The 21,824-nt window shown below is 44.5% G+C and overlaps 2 protein-coding genes across 2 annotated transcripts; both read right to left on the reverse strand.

Annotated features, from left to right (window-relative positions):
- Positions 1 to 419: 419 nt before the first annotated feature.
- LOC149980108 (uncharacterized) lies at positions 420 to 19,102 on the reverse strand. Its single transcript, XM_090187243.1, has 5 exons — positions 18,963 to 19,102; positions 3,996 to 18,787; positions 3,800 to 3,864; positions 3,492 to 3,637; positions 420 to 1,046 (listed from the first exon to the last, which is right to left on the reverse strand). The coding sequence occupies exons 2-5, from the start codon at positions 18,672 to 18,674 to the stop codon at positions 835 to 837; spliced, it is 15,102 nt and encodes a 5,033-aa protein (XP_090043369.1). The 5' UTR covers positions 18,675 to 18,787; positions 18,963 to 19,102; the 3' UTR covers positions 420 to 834.
- A 320-nt stretch (positions 19,103 to 19,422) lies between these two features.
- LOC149980109 (uncharacterized) lies at positions 19,423 to 21,719 on the reverse strand. The gene is made up of 2 exons (XM_090188542.1): positions 21,580 to 21,719; positions 19,423 to 21,401 (listed from the first exon to the last, which is right to left on the reverse strand). The coding sequence occupies exon 2, from the start codon at positions 21,358 to 21,360 to the stop codon at positions 19,423 to 19,425; it is 1,938 nt and encodes a 645-aa protein (XP_090044668.1). The 5' UTR covers positions 21,361 to 21,401; positions 21,580 to 21,719.
- Between the last annotated feature and the right edge of the window lie 105 nt (positions 21,720 to 21,824).

Consider the following 21,824-nt stretch of genomic DNA (forward strand, 5'->3'; position numbering starts at 1 on the left):
TTATTTAGGCTTGCCATAACAACGGGGTTGAATACTTATTAACTTAAGACACTTCAGATGTTATTTTTCTATTAATTTATAAAATGTCTAAAAACGTCACCTGTCTTTGACATTATGGGGTATTGTGTGTGTAAACCACAGACACAAAATCTTAATTGAATACATTTTAAATAGGCTGTAACATTTTCTTTCTGAAAAAAAATCAAAGGGTGTGAATACTTCCTGAAGGTAGTGTATGATATCTGTTATGAGATCTCACTTGCTGATACTTCCTCCAGACAATATTTTGTTTGTCAGGCATTTCGGAAATGTACAATTCAGTGATTTACCGACTGTTGAACATTTTCATGTTCATGGCACTCAATATCTCAGATGGGTACAGTCTGTATAATGTAGTATGTTGACTTCAACAACATTGATAAGATTCATTTGAGTTTATTTCAGTGTTATTACAATACATCTACTATCTAAAGGGTATTTGTTAATACATGTTTATTGGTATATGGTTTTATATGGCAATATTTATTCAAGGGTTTTCAAAGTAATTTCCAAAGATTACAACGTATGGCTAAGGTTGGGATACAATAAGGAAAAATATAGATGACAGAATAGACAATTAAGTTTACATGCTTATTTTATAATTTAATTTGTTAATTTAATTGTTATGATATTACATTATTCATAAGCTATTGCAATATACTAAAACAAAATGTAAATATTAAATAGCAAAACATCACACAATTTCACAATGATACATTTTCTGGTATTGTGGCAGAATTAGCTTCAGTACATTATCAGCTTAGTGGGTATAATTGAGTCCTAGAGTTATTCTGTTCAGAAGAAATAGATCAGCATTGAAGCAAGTAATATAGTGACCATTTCTTGAGGTGTGTTTCTTGCCATAGCGCTGCTGCAGGTATGTGAACCCTCTGTAGTGTGTGTGGTTGCTGCTGGCGTGACTGTCGTGGTGGTTGCAGTAGTCGTAGCAGTAGTCGTAGTTGTAGTCGTAGCATCAGTTGTAGCATTAGTCGTCGAGTTCCGGAGTTCTGTAAAAAAAATTATCAGATTTTGACCATTTAAAAGCCTCTGCAAAGCCTTCCCAAAGTCTATATTCTTGCAAAAATATAAAAGATGTAAGCTGTAGACCACCTGAACAAAATAATGATTCATGCAAATCAGGGATGTTCAACTGGTGTCCAGCAGTATCCCTTTAGTATATTATACAGTACATTCGGAAAGTATTCAGACCCCTTGACTTTTTCCCCATTTTGTTACGTTACAGGCTTATTCTAAAATTGATTTAAGTTTTTTTCCCTCATCAATCTACTCACAAAACTGCATGATGACAAAGCAAAAACAGGTTTTTAGTAAATTTAATGTAAAAATAAAAAAAACAGAAATACCTTATTTACATAGGTAATCAAATCCTTTGCTATGAGATATGAAATTAAGCTCAGGTGCATCCTGTTTCCATTGATCATCCTTGAGATGTTTCTACAACTTTTAGTCCACCTGTGATGAATTCAATTGATTGGACATGATTTGTAAAAACACACCTATATAAGGTCCCACAGTTGAAACGGCATGTCAAAGCAAAAACCAAGCCATGAGGTCGAAGGAATTATCTGTATAGTTCTGAGACAGGGATGTGTCCAGGCACAACTCTGGGGAAGGGTACTAAAAACATTTCTGAAGCATTGAAGGTCCCTAAAAACACAGTGGTCTCCATCATTCTTAAATGGAAGAAGTTTGGAGCAACAAGACTCTTCCTGGAGCTGGCTGCCCGGCCAAACTGAGTAATCAGGGGAAAAAGGGCCTTGGTCAGGGAGGAGACCAAGAACATTATGGTCACTCTGACAGAGCTCTATAGTTCCTCTGTGGAGATGGGAGAACCTTCCAGAAGGACAACCATCTCTGCAGCTTTCCACCAATCAGGCCTTTATGGTAGTGTGGCCAGAAGGAAGCCACTTCTCAGTAAAACAGCCCACTTGGAGTTAGTCAAAGGGCACTTAAAGACTCTCAAACCATGAGAAACAAGATTATCTGGTCTGATGAAACCAAGATTGTATTCTTTGGCCATAATGCCAAACGTCTTGTCTGGAGGAAACCTGACACCATCCCTATGGTGAAGTATGGTGGTGGCAGCATCATGCTGTGGGGATGTTTTTCAGCAGCAGCGGAAACTCTCCAAATGCAGGTGTGCCAAGCTTGTAGAGCCTTACCCAAGCAGACACGAGGCTATAATTGCTGCCAAAGGTGTGTCAACTATTTATTGATTAAAGGGTCTGAAAACTTATGTAAATGTGATATTCAGTGTTTTTTTTCTAAAACATTTGCAAAACTTTCTTCACCCGTTTTGCTTTGTCATTATGAGGTATTGTGTGAAGATTGATCAGGGGGAAAAAGTGATTTAACCTCTATGGGATTGGTGTCCCTAAATTGGGACAGGTCTCGCTCAATATGCAATAATGTGACTAAAATAACGTTGTAAACAAAAGCCAAATCCGGGGCATCGACATGTCTAATATAGGCAGAAATCTTAAATTGTTGTTCATCGAACTGCAGTGTCCCATTTACAGCATCTATTACAGCAAAAAATAACATGCTATTATTTTGAGGATAGTGCAACAAAACACTTTCATCACAGAATATTGTTTGATACATTCACTTCTGAAGGTAAATAATATACTTCCATTCATTAATCTTGCTCTGATTTCACATCCTGAGGGTCCCAGACATAAAATGTAGCACAGTTTTGTTTGATAAAATCCCTTTTTATATTCAAATGTAGGAACTGGGTTCTATAGTTTGACCCCAATGCTGCCATTTTAGAATAAGGCTGTAGCATAACAAAATGTGGAAAATGTCAAGGGGTCTGAATAATTTCTGAATGCACTGTAGATATATACACAGTATATATATTTAGGGACTCAGTCAGGGTCTCAGCTTACTGTTGAGCGTTAGAATAATAGAATACACAAGGTGTAAAACTTCCCCCCCAAAAATTCTGTCCCGTGGGAAAATGTGTAGATTTGCAGCAAACTTGCTTTAAAACAGCAACAATTTTGTTATGCCCAATGGCAAATGTGGGATGTGAGTATGAAGACCCATCAGCCACTGCAACCTCTCATGTTTTTTTGCGGCCCCAACTCCATCAAAGTTCTCCATTCCTGATTCAAATAATCAGTGATGCAAACCAGAGAACCAGAATCATTTTTGCTCACATCTACGGGTAAAGATAGTCTAATAAAAGACTACTATGATTGAAATGGTTTTGAAATGAAAAGATAGACCTTTAAATGAGGTACAGTATTTCAAGTATGATGTAATTTGGACACAACTGATGAAACCAGAGCTGGTAAATAAGCTTTGGGCATAAAAAACAACAACAACAACAGCAAAAACATGGTGTCACAGTTGGGAATATTGATTCAAACAATCATCTGTACTATACGAATTTTCATAAATATTGTGTTAAGATTCATCCTTACCAGCTTTGATACTGCCAGGAATAACATCTAAGAAAACTGTGGACGTGTTGATGGATGTCTTGAGGGAGTCCTCTACATTTGTAACGTTAGGGACCACAGACTGGCGTGTGAAGATCAAGTTAGTTGTCACACCCACCGACCCAGACCTAAAAATCAAAGAAGTAGAATGTATGTGAAATTGGATAAAAGTTATTATTATTGGTTGTAGTAGTATTAGTATGATTAAATAATGGTAAACGTAAATAACACACTTGTTCTAGCTGCAAGTAAGTTGTAGAAATATGGACCAAAATGAAAACGGAACATACCAGAAACTGATGATGATGCATCTGAGGAAGATTACAGGATATACATTTTTGTATCCTCGAGTCAACTGTAGAAAGATATCAGAGGGCATAATGAGTATTTTAAGGACAAAAAATGTGTAGTAGTTACTAATAACTCTCAAGCAAGATATTTTTGTAAATGTCCATTTCAATATTTATATTAATGATCAACTTTTACCTCAGTTGTGACATTTAAAGCCAAAGTAATGTAATCCAAGGAATTTGAATCTTTGTAGGCTTCCATAAACGTACGGTTCAACCGGAACTTTAGAATAAGTACACCTTCATTTGACGTTGGAGGGTTTGTGGATGCGGTGGTTGGGGAAACAGTTGTTGTTGTCTTAGCAGCTGTAGTTGACTTTGGTGCAGCTGTAGCTGTGGTAGTTACAGCAGCTGTGGTTGTTGTGGCTGAAATGATGGTTGTTGTGTGGTGGGTGTTGGTGGTCTTTGCAGCAACTGTGGTTGTCGATGGTGAAGCTGTGAGTGTAGTGGGAGCTGCTGTGGTTGATGTTGGCACTGCTGTGGTTGTTGTGGGAGCAGTTGTAGTTGTTGTAGGGGTGGCTGTTGTTGTCATAGCAGCAGCTGGGGATGTTGTTAGTGCAAATGTTGTGGTTGATGGAGCAGCTGTGGTAGCTGTGGATGCAGCTGTGGTGGTCGTTGGAGCACCTGTGGTTGTTGTGAGGTTAGCTGTAATTGTGGTAGGGCTAGTATTGATGGTTGTTACAGAAGCTTTTGTTGTTGCTGTTGTTGTGATGGCAGCTGTTGTTGTAGAGGGAGCAACTGTGGTTGTTGTGGGAGCTCCTGTTGTTGTGGGAGCCACTGTTGTTTTAACAGGAGCTGTAGTTGTCATCTGCGTAAATGTGGTTGTTGTTTGATCAGCTGTGTTTGTTTTGGGTGTAGCTGTTGTTGTGGGGACGGCGGTAGTTGTTGTGGAAACAGCTGTGGTTGTAAGGGAAGCCGTTGTGGTTGTGGGAGAAACTGTGATTGTTGTGGGAGAAGCTGTAGTTGTTGTAAGGGACGTTGTTGTGGTTGTGGGACTTGCTGTAGTTGTGGGAGCAGATGTGGTTGTTTTGGGTGAATCTGTGATTGTTGTTGGAGCAGCTGTGGTAGTTGTGGGCAGGGCTGTGGTTGTTGTTTCTGCAGTTGTTGTAAGGGAAGTTGTTGTGGGATTTGCAGTGGTTGTGAGAGCAGCTATGATTGTTGTGAGAGCACCTGTTGTTGTTGTTGGTGCACCTGTGGTTGTTGTTGGTGTAGCTGTGGTTGTTGAAGCCTCAGCTGTAGATGGTGTTGCTTTGGTTGTGATTGGTGAAGATGTGGTTGTTGCGGGAGCAGCTAAGTTTGTTGTGGGAGCAGCAGTGGTTGTCGTGGGTAGAGTTTTGGGTGTTGATGCCACAAATGTTGTTATAGCAGGAGCTGGGACTGTTGTTGGAGTTGCTGTTGTTGTTGTGGATACAGCTTTTGTTGTCATAGCAGCTGTGGTTGTGAGAAAAACTTTAGTTGGTGGATCTGCTGCTGTTGTGGGAACAATTGTGTTTATTGTGGGTGAATCTGTTATTGTAGTTGGAGCAGATGTGGTTGAGATGGGCAGGACATTGGTTGTTGTTGCTGTAGCTTTTTTTGTTGTAGCAACAGCAGTTGTTGTTGTGGGAGCAGCTGTTGTTGTTGTGGAAGATGAAGTGGTTGTTGTTGGTGCAATTGTAGTTTTTGTGGCCTCAGCTGTACTTGTTGAAGCCTCTGCTGTAGATGTTATTGGAGATGCTGTGGTTGTGGTTGGTGCAGATGTGGTTGTTGTGGCAGCAGCTGTGTTTGTGGTGGGATCAGCTGTGGTTGTTGTGAGCAAGGTTTTGGGTGTTGTTTCTGTAGCTGTTGTTATTGTTGTAGCAACAGCTGTGGTTGCGGTTGTTGTGGGTGCATCTGTAGTGGTTGTAGCTACAGCTGTACTTGTTGTAGCTGCTGCTGTAGATGTCATTAATGTTGCTGTGGTTGTTTTGGGGGAAGCTGTGCTTGTAGTAATGGAAGCTATTATGGTTGTGGGAGCTGCTGTAGTGGTGGGAGCAGATGTTGTTGTTGTGGGCAGTGGTTCAGTTGTTGTGGGAAGGTCTACGGATGTTGTAGCAGGAGCTGTGGGAGCAGATGTGGTTGCTGTGGAAGAAGCTGTGGTTGTTGTAGAAACTGTGGTTGTTGTTTCCTCAGCTGTACTTGTTGAAGCCTCCACTGTAGATGTCATTGGAGATGCTGTTGTTGTGATTGTTGCAGATGTGGTTGTTGTGGGAGAAGTTGTGTTTGTAGTGGGAGCATCTTTGGTTGTTGTGGGCGAAGTTTTGGGTGTTGTTGCTGTAGCTATGGTTGTTGTTGTATCATCAGCTGTGGTAGATGAAGGTGAGGTTTGGGGTGTTGTTGCTGTAGCTGTGGTTATTGTTGTAGCAGCAGCTGTGGTTGTGGTTGTTGTGAGTGCATCTGTAGTGGTTGTAGCTACAGCTGTACTTGTCGTAGCTGCTGCTGTAGATGTCATTAATGTTGCTGTGGTTGTTTTCGGGGAAGCTGTGCTTGTAGTAACGGAAGCTATTATGGTTGTGGGAGCTTCTGTAATCGTGGGAGCAGGTGTGGTTGTTGTGGGTGAATCTGTAATTGTTGTTGGATCCGCTGTTGTTATTGTGGGCAGGGGTTCGGTTGTTGTGTGAAGGGCTTTGGTTGTTGTAGCAGATGCTCTGGTTGTTGTAGGAGCAGTTTTGGTTGTGGGAAAAACTTCAGTTGATGGATCTGCTGTTGTTGTGGGAGCAATTGTGGTTGTTGTGGGTGAATCTGTTATTGTAGTTGGAGCAGATGTGTTTGTGGTGGGCATGACATTGGTTGTTGTTGCTGTAGCTTTTGTTGTTGTAGCATCAGCAGTTGTTGTTGTGGGAGCAGCTGTTGTTGTTGTGGAAGATGAAGTGGTTGTTGTTGGTGCAATTGTAGTTTTTGTGGCCTCAGCTGTACTTGTTGAAGCCTCTGCTGTAGATGTTATTGGAGATGCTGTGGTTGTGGTTGGTGCAGATGTGGTTGTTGTGGCAGCAGCTGTGTTTGTAGTGGGATCAGCTGTGGTTGTTGTGAGCAACGTTTTGGGTGTTGTTTCTGTAGCTGTTGTTATTGTTGTAGCAACAGCTGTGGTTGCGGTTGTTGTGGGTGCATCTGTAGTGGTTGTAGCTACAGCTGTACTTGTTGTAGCTGCTGCTGTAGATGTCATTAATGTTGCTGTGGTTGTTTTGGGGGAAGCTGTGCTTGTAGTAATGGAAGCTATTATGGTTGTGGGAGCTGCTGTAGTGGTGGGAGCAGATGTCGTTGTTGTGGGCAGTGGTTCAGTTGTTGTGGGAAGGTCTTCGGATGTTGTAGCAGGAGCTGTGGGAGCAGATGTGGTTGCTGTGGAAGAAGCTGTGGTTGTTGTAGAAACTGTGGTTGTTGTTTCCTCAGCTGTACTTGTTGAAGCCTCCACTGTAGATGTCATTGGAGATGCTGTTGTTGTGATTGTTGCAGATGTGGTTGTTGTGGGAGAAGTTGTGTTTGTAGTGGGAGCATCTTTGGTTGTTGTGGGCGAAGTTTTGGGTGTTGTTGCTGTAGCTATGGTTGTTGTTGTATCATCAGCTGTGGTAGATGAAGGTGAGGTTTGGGGTGTTGTTGCTGTGGCTGTGGTTATTGTTGTAGCAGCAGCTGTGGTTGTGGTTGTTGTGAGTGCATCTGTAGTGGTTGTAGCTACAGCTGTACTTGTCGTAGCTGCTGCTGTAGATGTCATTAATGTTGCTGTGGTTGTTTTCGGGGAAGCTGTGCTTGTAGTAACGGAAGCTATTATGGTTGTGGGAGCTTCTGTAATCGTGGGAGCAGGTGTGGTTGTTGTGGGTGAATCTGTAATTGTTGTTGGATCCGCTGTTGTTATTGTGGGCAGGGGTTCGGTTGTTGTGTGAAGGGCTTTGGTTGTTGTAGCAGATGCTCTGGTTGTTGTAGGAGCAGCTTTGGTTGTGGGAAAAACTTCAGTTGATGGATCTGCTGTTGTTGTGGGAGCAATTGTGGTTGTTGTGGGTGAATCTGTTATTGTAGTTGGAGCAGATCTGTTTGTGGTGGGCATGACATTGGTTGTTGTTTCTGTAGCTTTTGTTGTTGTAGCATCAGCAGTTGTTGTTGTGGGAGCAGCTGTTGTTGTTGTGGAAGATGAAGTGGTTGTTGTTGGTGCAATTGTAGTTTTTGTGGTCTCAGCTGTACTTGTTGAAGCCTCTGCTGTAGAGGTTATTGGAGATGCTGTGGTTGTGGTTGGTGCAGATGTGGTTGTTGTTGCAGCAGCTGTGTTTGTAGTGGGATCAGCTGTGGTTGTTGTGGGCAAGGTTTTGGGTGTTGTTTCTGTAGCTGTTGTTATTGTTGTAGCAACAGCTGTGGTTGCGGTTGTTATGGGTGCATCTGTAGTGGTTGTAGCTACAGCTGTACTTGTTGTAGCTGCTGCTGTAGATGTCATTAATGTTGCTGTGGTTGTTTTGGGGGAAGCTGTGCTTGTAGTAACGGAAGCTATTATGGTTGTGGGAGCTGCTGAAGTTGTGGGAGCAGATGTGGTTGCTGTGGAAGAAGCTGTGGTTGTTGTAGAAACTGTTGTTGTTGTTTCCTCAGCTGTACTTGTTGAAGCCTCCACTGTAGATGTCATTGGAGATGCTGTTGTTGTGATTGTTGCAGATGTGGTTGTTGTGGGAGAAGTTGTGTTTGTAGTGGGAGCATCTTTGGTTGTTGTGGGCGAAGTTTTGGGTGTTGTTGCTGTAGCTATGGTTGTTGTTGTATCATCAGCTGTGGTAGATGAAGGTGAGGTTTGGGGTGTTGTTGCTGTGGCTGTGGTTATTGTTGTAGCAGCAGCTGTGGTTGTGGTTGTTGTGAGTGCATCTGTAGTGGTTGTAGCTACAGCTGTACTTGTCGTAGCTGCTGCTGTAGATGTCATTAATGTTGCTGTGGTTGTTTTGGGGGAAGCTGTGCTTGTAGTAATGGAAGCTATTATGGTTGTGGGAGCTGCTGTAGTGGTGGGAGCAGATGTCGTTGTTGTGGGCAGTGGTTCAGTTGTTGTGGGAAGGTCTTCGGATGTTGTAGCAGGAGCTGTGGGAGCAGATGTGGTTGCTGTGGAAGAAGCTGTGGTTGTTGTAGAAACTGTGGTTGTTGTTTCCTCAGCTGTACTTGTTGAAGCCTCCACTGTAGATGTCATTGGAGATGCTGTTGTTGTGATTGTTGCAGATGTGGTTGTTGTGGGAGAAGTTGTGTTTGTAGTGGGAGCATCTTTGGTTGTTGTGGGCGAAGTTTTGGGTGTTGTTGCTGTAGCTATGGTTGTTGTTGTATCATCAGCTGTGGTAGATGAAGGTGAGGTTTGGGGTGTTGTTGCTGTGGCTGTGGTTATTGTTGTAGCAGCAGCTGTGGTTGTGGTTGTTGTGAGTGCATCTGTAGTGGTTGTAGCTACAGCTGTACTTGTCGTAGCTGCTGCTGTAGATGTCATTAATGTTGCTGTGGTTGTTTTCGGGGAAGCTGTGCTTGTAGTAACGGAAGCTATTATGGTTGTGGGAGCTTCTGTAATCGTGGGAGCAGGTGTGGTTGTTGTGGGTGAATCTGTAATTGTTGTTGGATCCGCTGTTGTTATTGTGGGCAGGGGTTCGGTTGTTGTGTGAAGGGCTTTGGTTGTTGTAGCAGATGCTCTGGTTGTTGTAGGAGCAGCTTTGGTTGTGGGAAAAACTTCAGTTGATGGATCTGCTGTTGTTGTGGGAGCAATTGTGGTTGTTGTGGGTGAATCTGTTATTGTAGTTGGAGCAGATCTGTTTGTGGTGGGCATGACATTGGTTGTTGTTGCTGTAGCTTTTGTTGTTGTAGCATCAGCAGTTGTTGTTGTGGGAGCAGCTGTTGTTGTTGTGGAAGATGAAGTGGTTGTTGTTGGTGCAATTGTAGTTTTTGTGGTCTCAGCTGTACTTGTTGAAGCCTCTGCTGTAGAGGTTATTGGAGATGCTGTGGTTGTGGTTGGTGCAGATGTGGTTGTTGTTGCAGCAGCTGTGTTTGTAGTGGGATCAGCTGTGGTTGTTGTGGGCAAGGTTTTGGGTGTTGTTTCTGTAGCTGTTGTTATTGTTGTAGCAACAGCTGTGGTTGCGGTTGTTATGGGTGCATCTGTAGTGGTTGTAGCTACAGCTGTACTTGTTGTAGCTGCTGCTGTAGATGTCATTAATGTTGCTGTGGTTGTTTTGGGGGAAGCTGTGCTTGTAGTAACGGAAGCTATTATGGTTGTGGGAGCTGCTGAAGTTGTGGGAGCAGATGTGGTTGCTGTGGAAGAAGCTGTGGTTGTTGTAGAAACTGTTGTTGTTGTTTCCTCAGCTGTACTTGTTGAAGCCTCCACTGTAGATGTCATTGGAGATGCTGTTGTTGTGATTGTTGCAGATGTGGTTGTTGTGGGAGAAGTTGTGTTTGTAGTGGGAGCATCTTTGGTTGTTGTGGGCGAAGTTTTGGGTGTTGTTGGTGTAGCTATGGTTGTTGTTGTTGTTGTATCATCAGCTGTGGTAGATGAAGGTGAGGTTTGGGGTGTTGTTTCTGTAGCTGTTGTTATTCTTGTAGCAACAGCTGTGGTTGCGGTTGTTGTGGGTGCATCTGTAGTGGTTGTAGCTACAGCTGTACTTGTTGTAGCTGCTGCTGTAGATGTCATTAATGTTGCTGTAGTTGTTTTGGGGGAAGCTGTGCTTGTAGTAATGGAACCTATTATGGTTGTGGGAGCTGCTGTAGTGGTGGGAGCAGATGTCGTTGTTGTGGGCAGTGGTTCAGTTGTTGTGGGAAGGTCTTCGGATGTTGTAGCAGGAGCTGTGGGAGCAGATGTGGTTGCTGTGGAAGAAGCTGTGGTTGTTGTAGAAGCTGTGGTTGTTGTTTCCTCAGCTGTACTTGTTGAAGCCTCCACTGTTGATGTCATTGGAGATGCTGTTGTTGTGATTGTTGCAGATGTGGTTGTTGTGGGAGAAGTTGTGTTTGTAGTGGGAGCATCTTTGGTTGTTGTGGGCAAAGTTTTGGGTGTTGTTGCTGTAGCTATGGTTATTGTTGTAGCAGCAGCTGTGGTTGTGGTTGTTGTGAGTGCATCTGTAGTGGTTGTAGCTACAGCTGTACTTGTCGTAGCTGCTGCTGTAGATGTCATTAATGTTGCTGTGGTTGTTTTCGGGGAAGCTGTGCTTGTAGTAACGGAAGCTATTATGGTTGTGGGAGCTTCTCTAGTCGTGGGAGCAGGTGTGGTTGTTGTGGGTGAATCTGTAATTGTTGTTGGATCTGCTGTTGTTGTGGGAAGTGGTTCAGTTGTGGGAAGGTCTTCGGATGTTGTAGCAGGAGCTGTGGTTATTGTGGGCAGGGGTTCGGTTGTTGTGTGAAGGGCTTTGGTTGTTGTAGCAGATGCTCTGGTTGTTGTAGGAGCAGCTTTGGTTGTGGGAAAAACTTCAGTTGATGGATTTGCTGTTGTTGTGGGAGCAATTGTGGTTGTTGTGGGTGAATCTGTTATTGTAGTTGGAGCAGATGTGTTTGTGGTGGGCATGACATTGGTTGTTGTTGCTGTAGCTTTTGTTGTTGTAGCATCAGCAGTTGTTGTTGTGGGAGCAGCTGTTGTTGTTGTAGTGGAATATGATGTGATTGTTGTTGGTGCAATTGTAGTTTTTGTGGCCTCAGCTGTACTTGTTGAAGCCTCTGCTGTAGATGTTATTGGAGATGCTGTGGTTGTAGTTGTTGCAGATGTGGTTGTTGTGGGAGAAGTTGTGTTTGTAGTGGTAGCATCTTTGGTTGTTGTGGGTGAAGTTTTGGGTGTTGTTGCTCTAGCTATGGTTGTTGTTGTATCATCAGCTGTGGTAGATGAAGGTGAGGTTTTGGGTGTTGTTGCTGTAGCTGTTGTTATTGTTGTAGCAGCAGCTGTGGTTGTGGTTGTTGTGAGTGCATCTGTTGTGGTTGTAGCTACTGCTGTACTTGTCGTAGCTTCTGCTGTAGATGTCATTAATGTTGCTGTGGTTGTTTTGGGTGAAGCCGTGCTTGTAGTAACGGAAGCTATTATGGTTGTTGGAGCTGCTGTAGTCGTGGGAGCAGATGTGGTTGTTGTGGGTGAACCTGTAATTGTTGTTGTATCCGCTGTGGTCGTTGTGGGCAGTGGTTCAGTGGTTTTGGGATGGTCTTCGGGTGTTGTAGCAGAAGCTGTGGTTGTTGTGGGCAGGGGTTCGGTTGTTGTGTGAAGGGCTTTGGTTGTTGTAACAGGTTCTCTGGTTGTTGTAGGAGTAGCTGTGGTTGTGGGAAAAACCTCAGTTGACGGATCTGCTGTTGTTGTGGGAGCAATTGTGATTGTTGTGGGTGAATATTTTGTTGTAGTTTTATCAGATGTGGTTGTGGGGGGCAGGACATTGGTTGTTGTTGCTGAAGCTGTTGTTGTGGAAACAGCTGAGGTTGTTGTGGAAGATAATGTGGTTGTTGTTGGTGCAATTGTAGTTGTTGTGGCCTCAGCTGTACTTGTTGAAGCCTCTGCTGTCGATGTTATTGGAGATGCTGTGGTTGTGGTTGGTGCAGATGTGGTTGTTGTGGGCAAGGTTTTGGGTGTTGTTGCTGTAACTATGGTTGTTGTTGTTGTTGTTGTATCATCAGCTGTGGTTGATGAAGTCGAGGTTTTGGGTGTTGTTGCTGTAGCTGTTGTTGTTGTTGTAGCTGTTGTTGTTGTTGTATCAGCAGCTGTGGAGTATGTGGGTACATCTGAGATGGTTGTAGCTACAGCTGTACTTGTCATAGCTGCTGCTGTAGATGTCATTAATGTTGCTGTGGTTGTTTTGGGGGAAGCTGTGCTTGTAGTAACAGAAGCTATTATGGTTGTGGGAGCTTCTGTAGTCGTGGGAGCAGGTGTGGTTGTTGTGGGCAAGGTTTTGGGTGTTGTTGCTGTAACTATGGTTGTTGTTGTTGTTGTTGTATCATCAGCTGTGGTTGATGAAGTCGAGGTTTTGGGTGTTGTTGCTGTAGCTGTTGTTGTTGTTGTATCAGCAGCTGCGGAGTATGTGGGTACATCTGAGATGGTTGTAGCTACAGCTGTACTTGTCATAGCTGCTGCTGTAGATGTCATTAATGTTGCTGTGGTTGTTTTGGGGGAAGCTGTGCTTGTAGTAACAGAAGCTATTATGGTTGTGGGAGCTTCTGTAGTCGTGGGAGCAGGTGTGGTTGTTGTGGGTGAATCTGTAATTGTTGTTGGATCCGATGTTGTTGTTGTTGGAAGTGGTTCAGTTGTGGGAAGGTCTTCGGATGTTGTAGCAGGAGCTGTGGTTAATGTGGGCAGGGGTTCGGTTGTTGTGTGAAGGGCTCTGGTTGTTGTAGGAGCAGCTTTGGTTGTGGGAAAATCTTCAGTTGACGGATCTGCTATTGTTGTGGGAGCAATTGTGGTTGTTGTGGGTGAATCTGTTATTGTAGTTGGAGCAGATGTGGTTGTGGTGGGCATGACATTGGTTGTTGTTGCTGTAGCTTTTGTTGTTGTAGCTTCAGCAGTTGTTGTTGTGGGAGCAGCTGTTGTTGTAGTGGAATATGATGTGATTGTTGTTGGTGCAATTGTAGTTTTTGTGGCCTCAGCTGTAGATGTTATTGGAGATGCTGTGGTTGTGGTTGTTGCAGATGTGGTTGTTGTCGTAGAAGTTGTGTTTGTAGTGGGAGCATCTTTGGTTGTTTTGGGCGAAGTTTTGGGTGTTTGTTCTGTAGCTATGTTTGTTGTTGTTGTATCATCAGCTGTGGTAGATGAAGGTGAGGTTTTGGTTGTTGTTGCTGTAGCTGTTGTTATTGTTGTAGCAGCAGCTGTGGTTGTGGTTGTATCTGTTGTGGTTGTAGCTACAGCTGTACTTGTCGTAGCTTCTGCTGTAGATGTCATTAATGTTGCTGTGGTTGTTTTGGGTGAAGCTGTGCTTGTAGTAACGGAAGCTATTATGGTTGTTGGAGCTGCTGTAGTCGTGGGAGCAGATGTGGTTGTTGTGGGTGAATATTTTGTTGTAGTTTTAGCAGATGTGGTTGTGGGGGGCAGGACGTTGGTTGTTGTTGCTGCAGCTGTTGTTGTTGTAGCAACAGCAGTTGTTGTTGTGGAAACAGCTGAGGTTGTTGTGGATGATGATGTGGTTGTTGTTGGTGCAATTGTAGTTGTTGTGGCCTCAGCTGTACCTGTTGAAGCCTCTGCTGTAGATGTTATTGGAGATGCTGTGGTTGTGGTTGGTGCAGATGTAGTCGTTGTGGGAGCAGCTGTGTTTGTAGTGGGATCAGCTGTGGTTGTTGTGGGCAAGGTTTTGGGTGTTGTTGCTGTATCTATGGTTGTTGTTGTTGTTGTATCATCAGCTGTGGTTGATGAAGGCGAGGTTTTGGTTGTTGTTGCTGTAGCTGTTGTTGTTGTTGTTGTATCAGCAGCTGTGGATGATGTGGGTACATCTGAGATGGTTGTAGCTACAGCTGTACTTGTCATAGCTGCTGCTGTAGATGTCATTAATGTTGCTGTGGTTGTTTTGGGGGAAGCTGCACTTGTAGTAACAGAAGCTATTATGGTTGTGGGAGCTTCTGTAGTCGTGGGAGCAGGTGTGGTTGTTGTGGGTGAATCTGTTATTGTAGTTGGAGCAGATGTGGTTGTGGTGGGCATGACATTGGTTGTTGTTGCTGTAGCTTTTGTTGTTGTAGCTTCAGCAGTTGTTGTTGTGGGAGTAGCTGTTGTTGTAGTGGAATATGATGTGATTGTTGTTGGTGCAATTGTAGTTTTTGTGGCCTCAGCTGTAGATGTTATTGGAGATGCTGTGGTTGTGGTTGTTGCAGATGTGGTTGTTGTCGTAGAAGTTGTGTTCGTAGTGGGAGCATCTTTGGTTGTTTTGGGCGAAGTTTTGGGTGTTTGTTCTGTAGCTATGTTTGTTGTTGTTGTATCATCAGCTGTGGTAGATGAAGGTGAGGTTTTGGGTGTTGTTGCTGTTGCTGTTGTTATTTTTGTAGCAGCAGCTGTGGTTGTGGTTGTATCTGTTGTGGTTGTAGCTACAGCTGTACTTGTCGTAGCTTCTGCTGTAGATGTCATTAATGTTGCTGTGGTTGTTTTGGGTGAAGCTGTGCTTGTAGTAACGGAAGCTATTATGGTTGTTGGAGCTGCTGTAGTCGTGGGAGCAGATGTGGTTGTTGTGGGTGAATCTGTAATTGTTGTTGTATCCGCTGTGGTCGTTGTGGGCAGTGGTTCAGTTGTGGGTAGGTCTTCGCGTGTTGTAGCAGGAGCTGTGGTTGTTGTGGGCAGGGGTTCGGTTGTTGTGTGAAGGGCTTTGGTTGTTGTAACAGGTTCTCTAGTTGTTGTAGGAGTAGCTGTGGTTGTGGGAAAAACCTCAGTTGACGGTTCTGCTGTTGTTGTGGGAGCAATTGTGGTTGTTGTGGGTGAATATTTTGTTGTAGTTTTAGCAGATGTGGTTGTGGGGGGCAGGACGTTGGTTGTTGTTGCTGCAGCTGTTGTTGTTGTAGCAACAGCAGTTGTTGTTGTGGAAACAGCTGAGGTTGTTGTGGATGATGATGTGGTTGTTGTTGGTGCAATTGTAGTTGTTGTGGCCTCAGCTGTACTTGTTGAAGCCTCTGCTGTAGATGTTATTGGAGATGCTGTGGTTGTGGTTGGTGCAGATGTAGTTGTTGTGGGAGCAGCTGTGTTTGTAGTGGGAGCAGCTGTGGTTGTTGTGGGCAAGGTTTTGGGTGTTGTTGCTGTATCTATGGTTGTTGTTGTTGTTGTTGTATCATCAGCTGTGTTTGATGAAGGCGAGGTTTTGGGTGTTGTTGCTGTTGTTGTTGTTGTTGTATCAGCAGCTGTGGATGATGTGGGTACATCTGAGATGGTTGTAGCTACAGCTGTACTTGTCATAGCTGCTGCTGTAGATGTCATTAATGTTGCTGTGCTTGTTTTGGGGGAAGCTGCGCTTGTAGTAACGGAAGCTATTATGGTTGTGGGAGCTTCTGTAGTCGTGGGAGCAGGTGTGGTTGTTGTGGGTGAATCTGTTATTGTAGTTGGAGCAGATGTGGTTGTGGTGGGCATGACATTGGTTGTTGTTGCTGTAGCTTTTGTTGTTGTAGCTTCAGCAGTTGTTGTTGTGGGAGCAGCTGTTGTTGTTGTAGTGGAATATGATGTGGTTGTTGTTGGTGCAATTGTAGTTTTTGTGTCCTTAGCTGTACTTGTTGAAGCCTCTGCTGTAGATGTTATTGGAGATGCTGTGGTTGTGGTTGGTGCAGATGTGGTTGTTGTGGGAGCAGCTGTGTTTGTATTGGGAGCAGCAGTGGTTGTTGTTGGCGAGGTTTTGGGTGTTGTTGCTGTAGCTGTTGTTATTGTTGTGGCAGCAGCTGTGGTTGTGGTTGTTGTGAGTGCATCTGTAGTGGTTGTAGCTACAGCTGTACTTGTCATAGCTGCTGCTGTAGATGTCATTAATGTTGCTGTGGTTGTTTTGGGGGAAGCTGTGCTTGTAGTAATGGAAGCTATTATGGTTGTGGGAGCTGCTGTAGTGGTGGGAGCAGATGTCGTTGTTGTGGGCAGTGGTTCAGTTGTTGTGAGAAGGTCTTCGGATGTTGTAGCAGGAGCTGTGGTTGTTGTGGGCAGGGGTCCAGTAGTTGTGGGTAGGTCTTCGGATGTTGTGGTTGTTGTGGGTGCATCTGTAGTGGTTGTAGCTACAGCTGTACTTGTTGAAGCTGCTGCTGTAGATGTCATTAATGTCGCTGTGGTTGTTTTGGGGGAAGCTGTGCTTGTAGTAATGGAAGCTATTATGGTTGTGGGAGCTGCTGTAGTGGTGGGAGCAGATGTGGTTGTTGTGGGCAGTGGTTCAGTTGTTGTGGGAAGGTCCTCCGATGTTTTAACAGGAGCTGTGGTTGTTGTGGGCAGTGGTTCAGTTGTTGTGGGAAGGTCTTCGGGTGTTGTGGTTGTTGTGGCTGCATCTGTAGTGGTTGTAGCTACAGCTGTACTTGTTGAAGCTGCTGCTGTAGATGTCATTAATGTCGCTGTGGTTGTTTTGGGGGAAGCTGTGCTTGTAGTAATGGAAGCTATTGTGGTTGTGGGAGCTGCTGTAGTGGTGGGAGCAGATGTGGTTGTTGTGGGCAGTGGTTCAGTTGTTGTGGGAAGGTCCTCCGATGTTTTAACAGGAGCTGTGGTTGTTGTGGGCAGTGGTTCAGTTGTGGGAGCTGCTGTAGTGGCGGGAGCCGATGTGGTTGTTGTGGGTGAATCTGTAATTGTTGTTGTATCCGCTGTCGTCTTTGTGGGCAGTGGTTCAGTTGTGGGAGCTGCTGTAGTGGTGGGAGCAGATGTGGTTGTTTTGGGCAGTGGTTCAGTTGTTGTGGGCAGGGGTCCAGTTGTTGTGGGCAGGGGTCCAGTTGTAGATGGCAGGTGTCCAGTTGTTGTGGGCAGGGGTCCAGTTGTTGTGGGAAGGTCTTCGGGTGTTGTGGTTGTTGTGGCTGCATCTGTAGTGGTTGTAGCTACAGCTGTACTTGTTGTAGCTGCTCCTGTAGATGTCATTAATGTCGCTGTGGTTGTTTTGGGGGAAGCTGTGCTTGTAGTAATGGAAGCTATTATGGTTGTGGGAGCTGCTGTAGTTGTTGGAGCAGATGTGGATGTTGTGGAAGAAGCTGTGGTTGTTGGTGCAACTGTGGTTGTTTCCTCAGCTGTACTTGTTGAAGCCTCCACTGTAGATGTTATTGGAGATGCTGTGGTTGTGGTTGGTGCAGATGTGGTTGTTGTGGGAGAAGCTGTGTTTGTAGTAGGAGTAGCTGTGGTTGATGTGGGCAAGATTTGGGGTGTTGTTGCTGTAGCTATTGTTGTTTCAGCAGCTGTGGTCGATGAAGGCGAGGTTTTGGGTGTTGCTGTAGCTGCTGTTGTTGTTGAATCAGCAGCTCTGGTTGGTGTGGGTGCATCTGTGGTGGTTGTAGCTACAGCTGTACTTGTCGTAGCTGCTGATGTAGATGTCATTAATGTTGCTGTGGTTGTTTTGGGGGAAGCTGTGCTTGTAGTAATGGAAGCTATTATGGTTGTGGGAGCTGCTGTAGTGGTGGGTGCAGATGTCGTTGTTGCGGGTGAATCTGTGATTGTTGTGGGCAGTGGTTCAGTTTTGGGATGGTCTTCGGGTGTTGTAGCAGAAGCTGTGGTTGTTGTGGGCAGGGGTTCGGTTGTTGTGTGAAGGGCTTTGGTTGTTGTAACAGGTTCTCTGGTTGTTGTGGGAGTAGCTGTGGTTGTGGGAAAAACCTCAGTTGACGGATCTGCTGTTGTTGTGGGAGCAATTGTGGTTGTTGTGGGTGAATCTGTTGTTGTAGTTTTAGAAGATGTGGTTGTGGGGGGCAGGACATTGGTTGTTGTTGCTGCAGCTGTTGTTGTGGAAACAGCTGAGGTTATTGTGGAAGATGATGTGGTTGTTGTTGGTGCAATTGTAGCTATTATGGTTGTGGGAGCTGCTGTAATGGTGGGAGCAGATGTTTTTTTTGTCGGTGAATCTGTGATGGTTGTTGGATTCACTGTGGTTGTTGTGGGCAGTGGTTCAGTTGTTGTGGGAAGGGCTTCAGATGTTGTAGCTGGAGCTGTGGTTGTTGTGGGCAGGGATGTGGTTGTTGTGGGCAGGGATTCGGTAGTGAGGAAAGCTGTGGTTGTTGTTGGAGCAGCTGTGGTTGTGTAAGAGGAGGCTATTGTTGTTGTTGGAAATGCTGTAGTTGTTGTTATTAAATATGTGGTTGTTGTGGGTGCATCTGTGGTTGTTGAGGGAGAAGCTGGGGTTGTTGTGGGGGCAACTGTGGTTGTTGGAGCTGTGGCTAATGTTTTCCGAGCTATGGCTGTGGTTGTCATTGATGCAGATGTGGTTCTTTCGATTGCAGCTGTGGTTGTTGTTGCCATGGCTGTGGTTGTTGTAGAAGCAGCCGTGGTTGTTGTGTGGTAAGCTGTGGCAATTGTGGGAGCAGCTGTCGTTGTGTTGGTAGTCGTAGTAGCAGTTGTGCTTTGCTGGAGTTCTGTATAAAATATTTTTTTATTACGAACATTAAAATGCTCTGCAATATGTTAAACGTGCTGAATTAAATTAGATTGATAACCCAACACCACAGTCCCAGACAACTCGGGCAACTACTCTTTCTCCCCATAATGTGTTTGAATTGTATTATGTGTTGTGTTTAGATGAATCCTTACCAGCTTTGATACTGCCAATAATAACATCTAAGAAGACTGTGAACGTGTCGATGGAAATCTTGAGGGAGACCTCTACATTTGTAACGTTAGGGACCACAGACTGGCTTGTGAAGATCAAGTTAGTTGTTACACCCACAGAACCAGACCTAAATGCCAAAGAACAGAATTGATGTCAAATTCAATAAAATGTATTACTGTTGTTAGTAGGAGTAATAGCAATATTAGTATTTTTAAAGAATACAGGTGACTAATACACTTTGTCTATCTGCAAATAAGTAAGTTGTAGAAATGTGGACCAAAAAGAAAGTGAACATACCAGAAACTGATGATGATGCATCTGAGGAAGATTACAGGATATATTCTTTTGAATCCTTGATTCAACTGTAGAAAAATATCAGTGCACACAATAAGCATTAAAAGGACAAGAGAAATAGTAAATATAACTCACAATCAAGTTTTGTTATAAATGTCCATTTAAAGTTTCGTGCTTATGCCAATTATCAACATTTACCTCAGATGTCAGATTTGATGCCAAATTAAGGTACTCATTGGACTGTGGACTTTTGTAGGCTTCCAAAAATGTACTATTCAACCGGAAATGCAGAATAAGTACACCTTCATTTGCTGTTGGAGGGTCAGTGGAATCACTGGTTGGGGCAACAGTAGTTGTTGGAGCAACAGGTATTGTTGTATCAGAAGCTGGAGTTATCGTTGTTACAGCTGTGGTTATCATTGGTGAAGCTGTGGTTGTTGTGTAAAAAGCTGTGGTTGTTGGGGGGACTGCTGTTGTTGTCTTAGTAGCATCTGTGTTTGATGTGGGGGAAGCTGTGGCTGATGTGGGGCTGGCTGTGGTTGTCGGAGCTGCGGATGTGGTTGTCGTTGTAGACGTGGTTGTTCCAGGAGCATCTGTGGTTGTGGGGATGGCTTTGGTTGTTGTAGCTGTTGTTGTCGTAGCAGCAGCTATGGTTGTTGTGGGGGAAGCTGTGGTTGTTGTGGGAACAGCTGTGGATGCTGGGGGGACTGCTGGTGTTGTCGTAGCAGCATCTGTGTTTGATGTTGGGGAAGCCGTGGTTGATGTGGGGCTGGCTGTGGTTGTTGGAGCTGCGGCTGTGGTTGTCGTTGTAGACGTGGTTGTTCCAGGAACATCTGTGGTTGTGGGGCTGGCTGTGGTTGTTGTAGCTGCAGCTGTTGTTGTTGTTGCAGCAGCTATGGTTGTTGTGGGGGAAGCTGTGGTTTTTGTGGGAACAGCTGTGGATGTTGGGGGGACTGCTGTTGTTGTCGTAGCAGCATCTGTGTTTGATGTGGCGGAAGCTGTGGTTGATGTGGTGCTGGCTGTGGTTGTCGGAGCTGCGGCTGTGGTTGTTGTTTTAGACGTGGTTGTTCCGGGAACATCTGTGGTTGTGGGGCTGGCTGTGGTTGTTGCAGCTGTTGTTGTTGTTGCAGCAGCCATCGTTGTTGTCGGGGAAGCTGTGGTTGTTGTGGGAACAGTTGTTGTTGTTGTAGCCACAGGTTTAGTTGTCGTAGCAGAAGCAGCTGTAGTTGTTGTTGGAGCAGCTGTGGTTTTTTTGGGGACGACTGTGGTTGTTGGTTGTTCGCATGGTTTAGGGTGTTTTTGCCCCTGCTGTTGTTGATGTTTCAGCTTATGATGATCTGGGTGCCGCTGTGGTTTTTGAGGGTACAGCTCTTCTGCTTGACTCTGCAGTGTGGTTGTTGTGGGAGCAGCTGTAGTCGTTGATGGTGCTGCTGTGGTTTTTGTAGGAGAAAGATTTGTTTTTGTAGCCACAGCTGTAGTTGTCGTAGCAGCAGTAACTGTGGATTTTGTGGTAGATGCTGTGGTTGTTATGAGTACAGCTGTGGTTGTTGTAGTGGAAGCTGTGGTGGTTCTGGGAGCTGCTGTAGTTGTTAACATTTTTTGGATTGTTGTCGGTGCATCTGTGGTTGTTGAATCCACAGCTGTTGTTGTAGTAGCAGCAACTGTGGTTGTCGTGGGGAAAGCTGTGGTTGTTGTTGGAGCAGCTGTGGTTGTTGAAGAGGAAGCTGTTGTTGTTGTTGGAATTGCTGTAGTTGTTAGAAAATATGTGGTTGTTGTGGGAGCAGCTGTGGTTGTTGTGAGTACAACTGTGGTTGTTGGAGCTGTGGCTGTGGTTGTCGGAGCTACGTCTGTGGTTGTGATTGATGTCGATGTGGTTGTTTCGTTTACAGCTGTGATTGTTGTTGCCACAGCTGTACTTTTCGTAGCCACAGCTGTAGATGGCATATGTGTGGCTGTGGTTGTTGTTGGATCATCTGTTGTTGTTTGGGGAGCAGCTGTGGTTGTTATAGCAGCAGTCATTGTTGTCTTAGCAGCAGTGGCAGTTGTTGTGTGGGAAGATGTGGTAATTGTGGGAGCAGCTGTCATTTTGTTGGTAGTCGTAGTAGCAGTCGTGTTATTCTGGAGTTCTGTATAAAACAATTTTTTTATTACGACCATTATAATGCTCTGCAATATCTGTTAAATGTGCTGAATTAAATTTGTTTTGTAACCCAACACCACAGTCCTGGACAACTCGGACAACTACTCTTTCTCCCCATAATGTGTTTGAATTGCATAATGTGTTGTGTTTAGATGAATCCTTACCAGCTTTGATACTGCCCGTAATAACATCTAAGAAGACTGTGAACGTGCTGATGGATGTCTTGAGGGAGTCCTCTACATTTGTAACGTTAGGGACCACAGACTGGCTCGTGAAGATCAAGTTAGTTGTCACACCCACAGAACCAGACCTAAATACCAAAGAACAGAATTGATGTGAAATGCAATAAAAGTTATTACTGTTGTTAGTAGGATAATTTGTTCTATTTGTATTGTTAAAGAATGGTTTA

This window comes from Oncorhynchus mykiss, chromosome 10, assembly GCF_057628025.1.
Source record: "Oncorhynchus mykiss isolate SJ-2025 chromosome 10, ASM5762802v1, whole genome shotgun sequence".
Taxonomy (NCBI): Eukaryota; Metazoa; Chordata; class Actinopteri; order Salmoniformes; family Salmonidae; genus Oncorhynchus; species Oncorhynchus mykiss.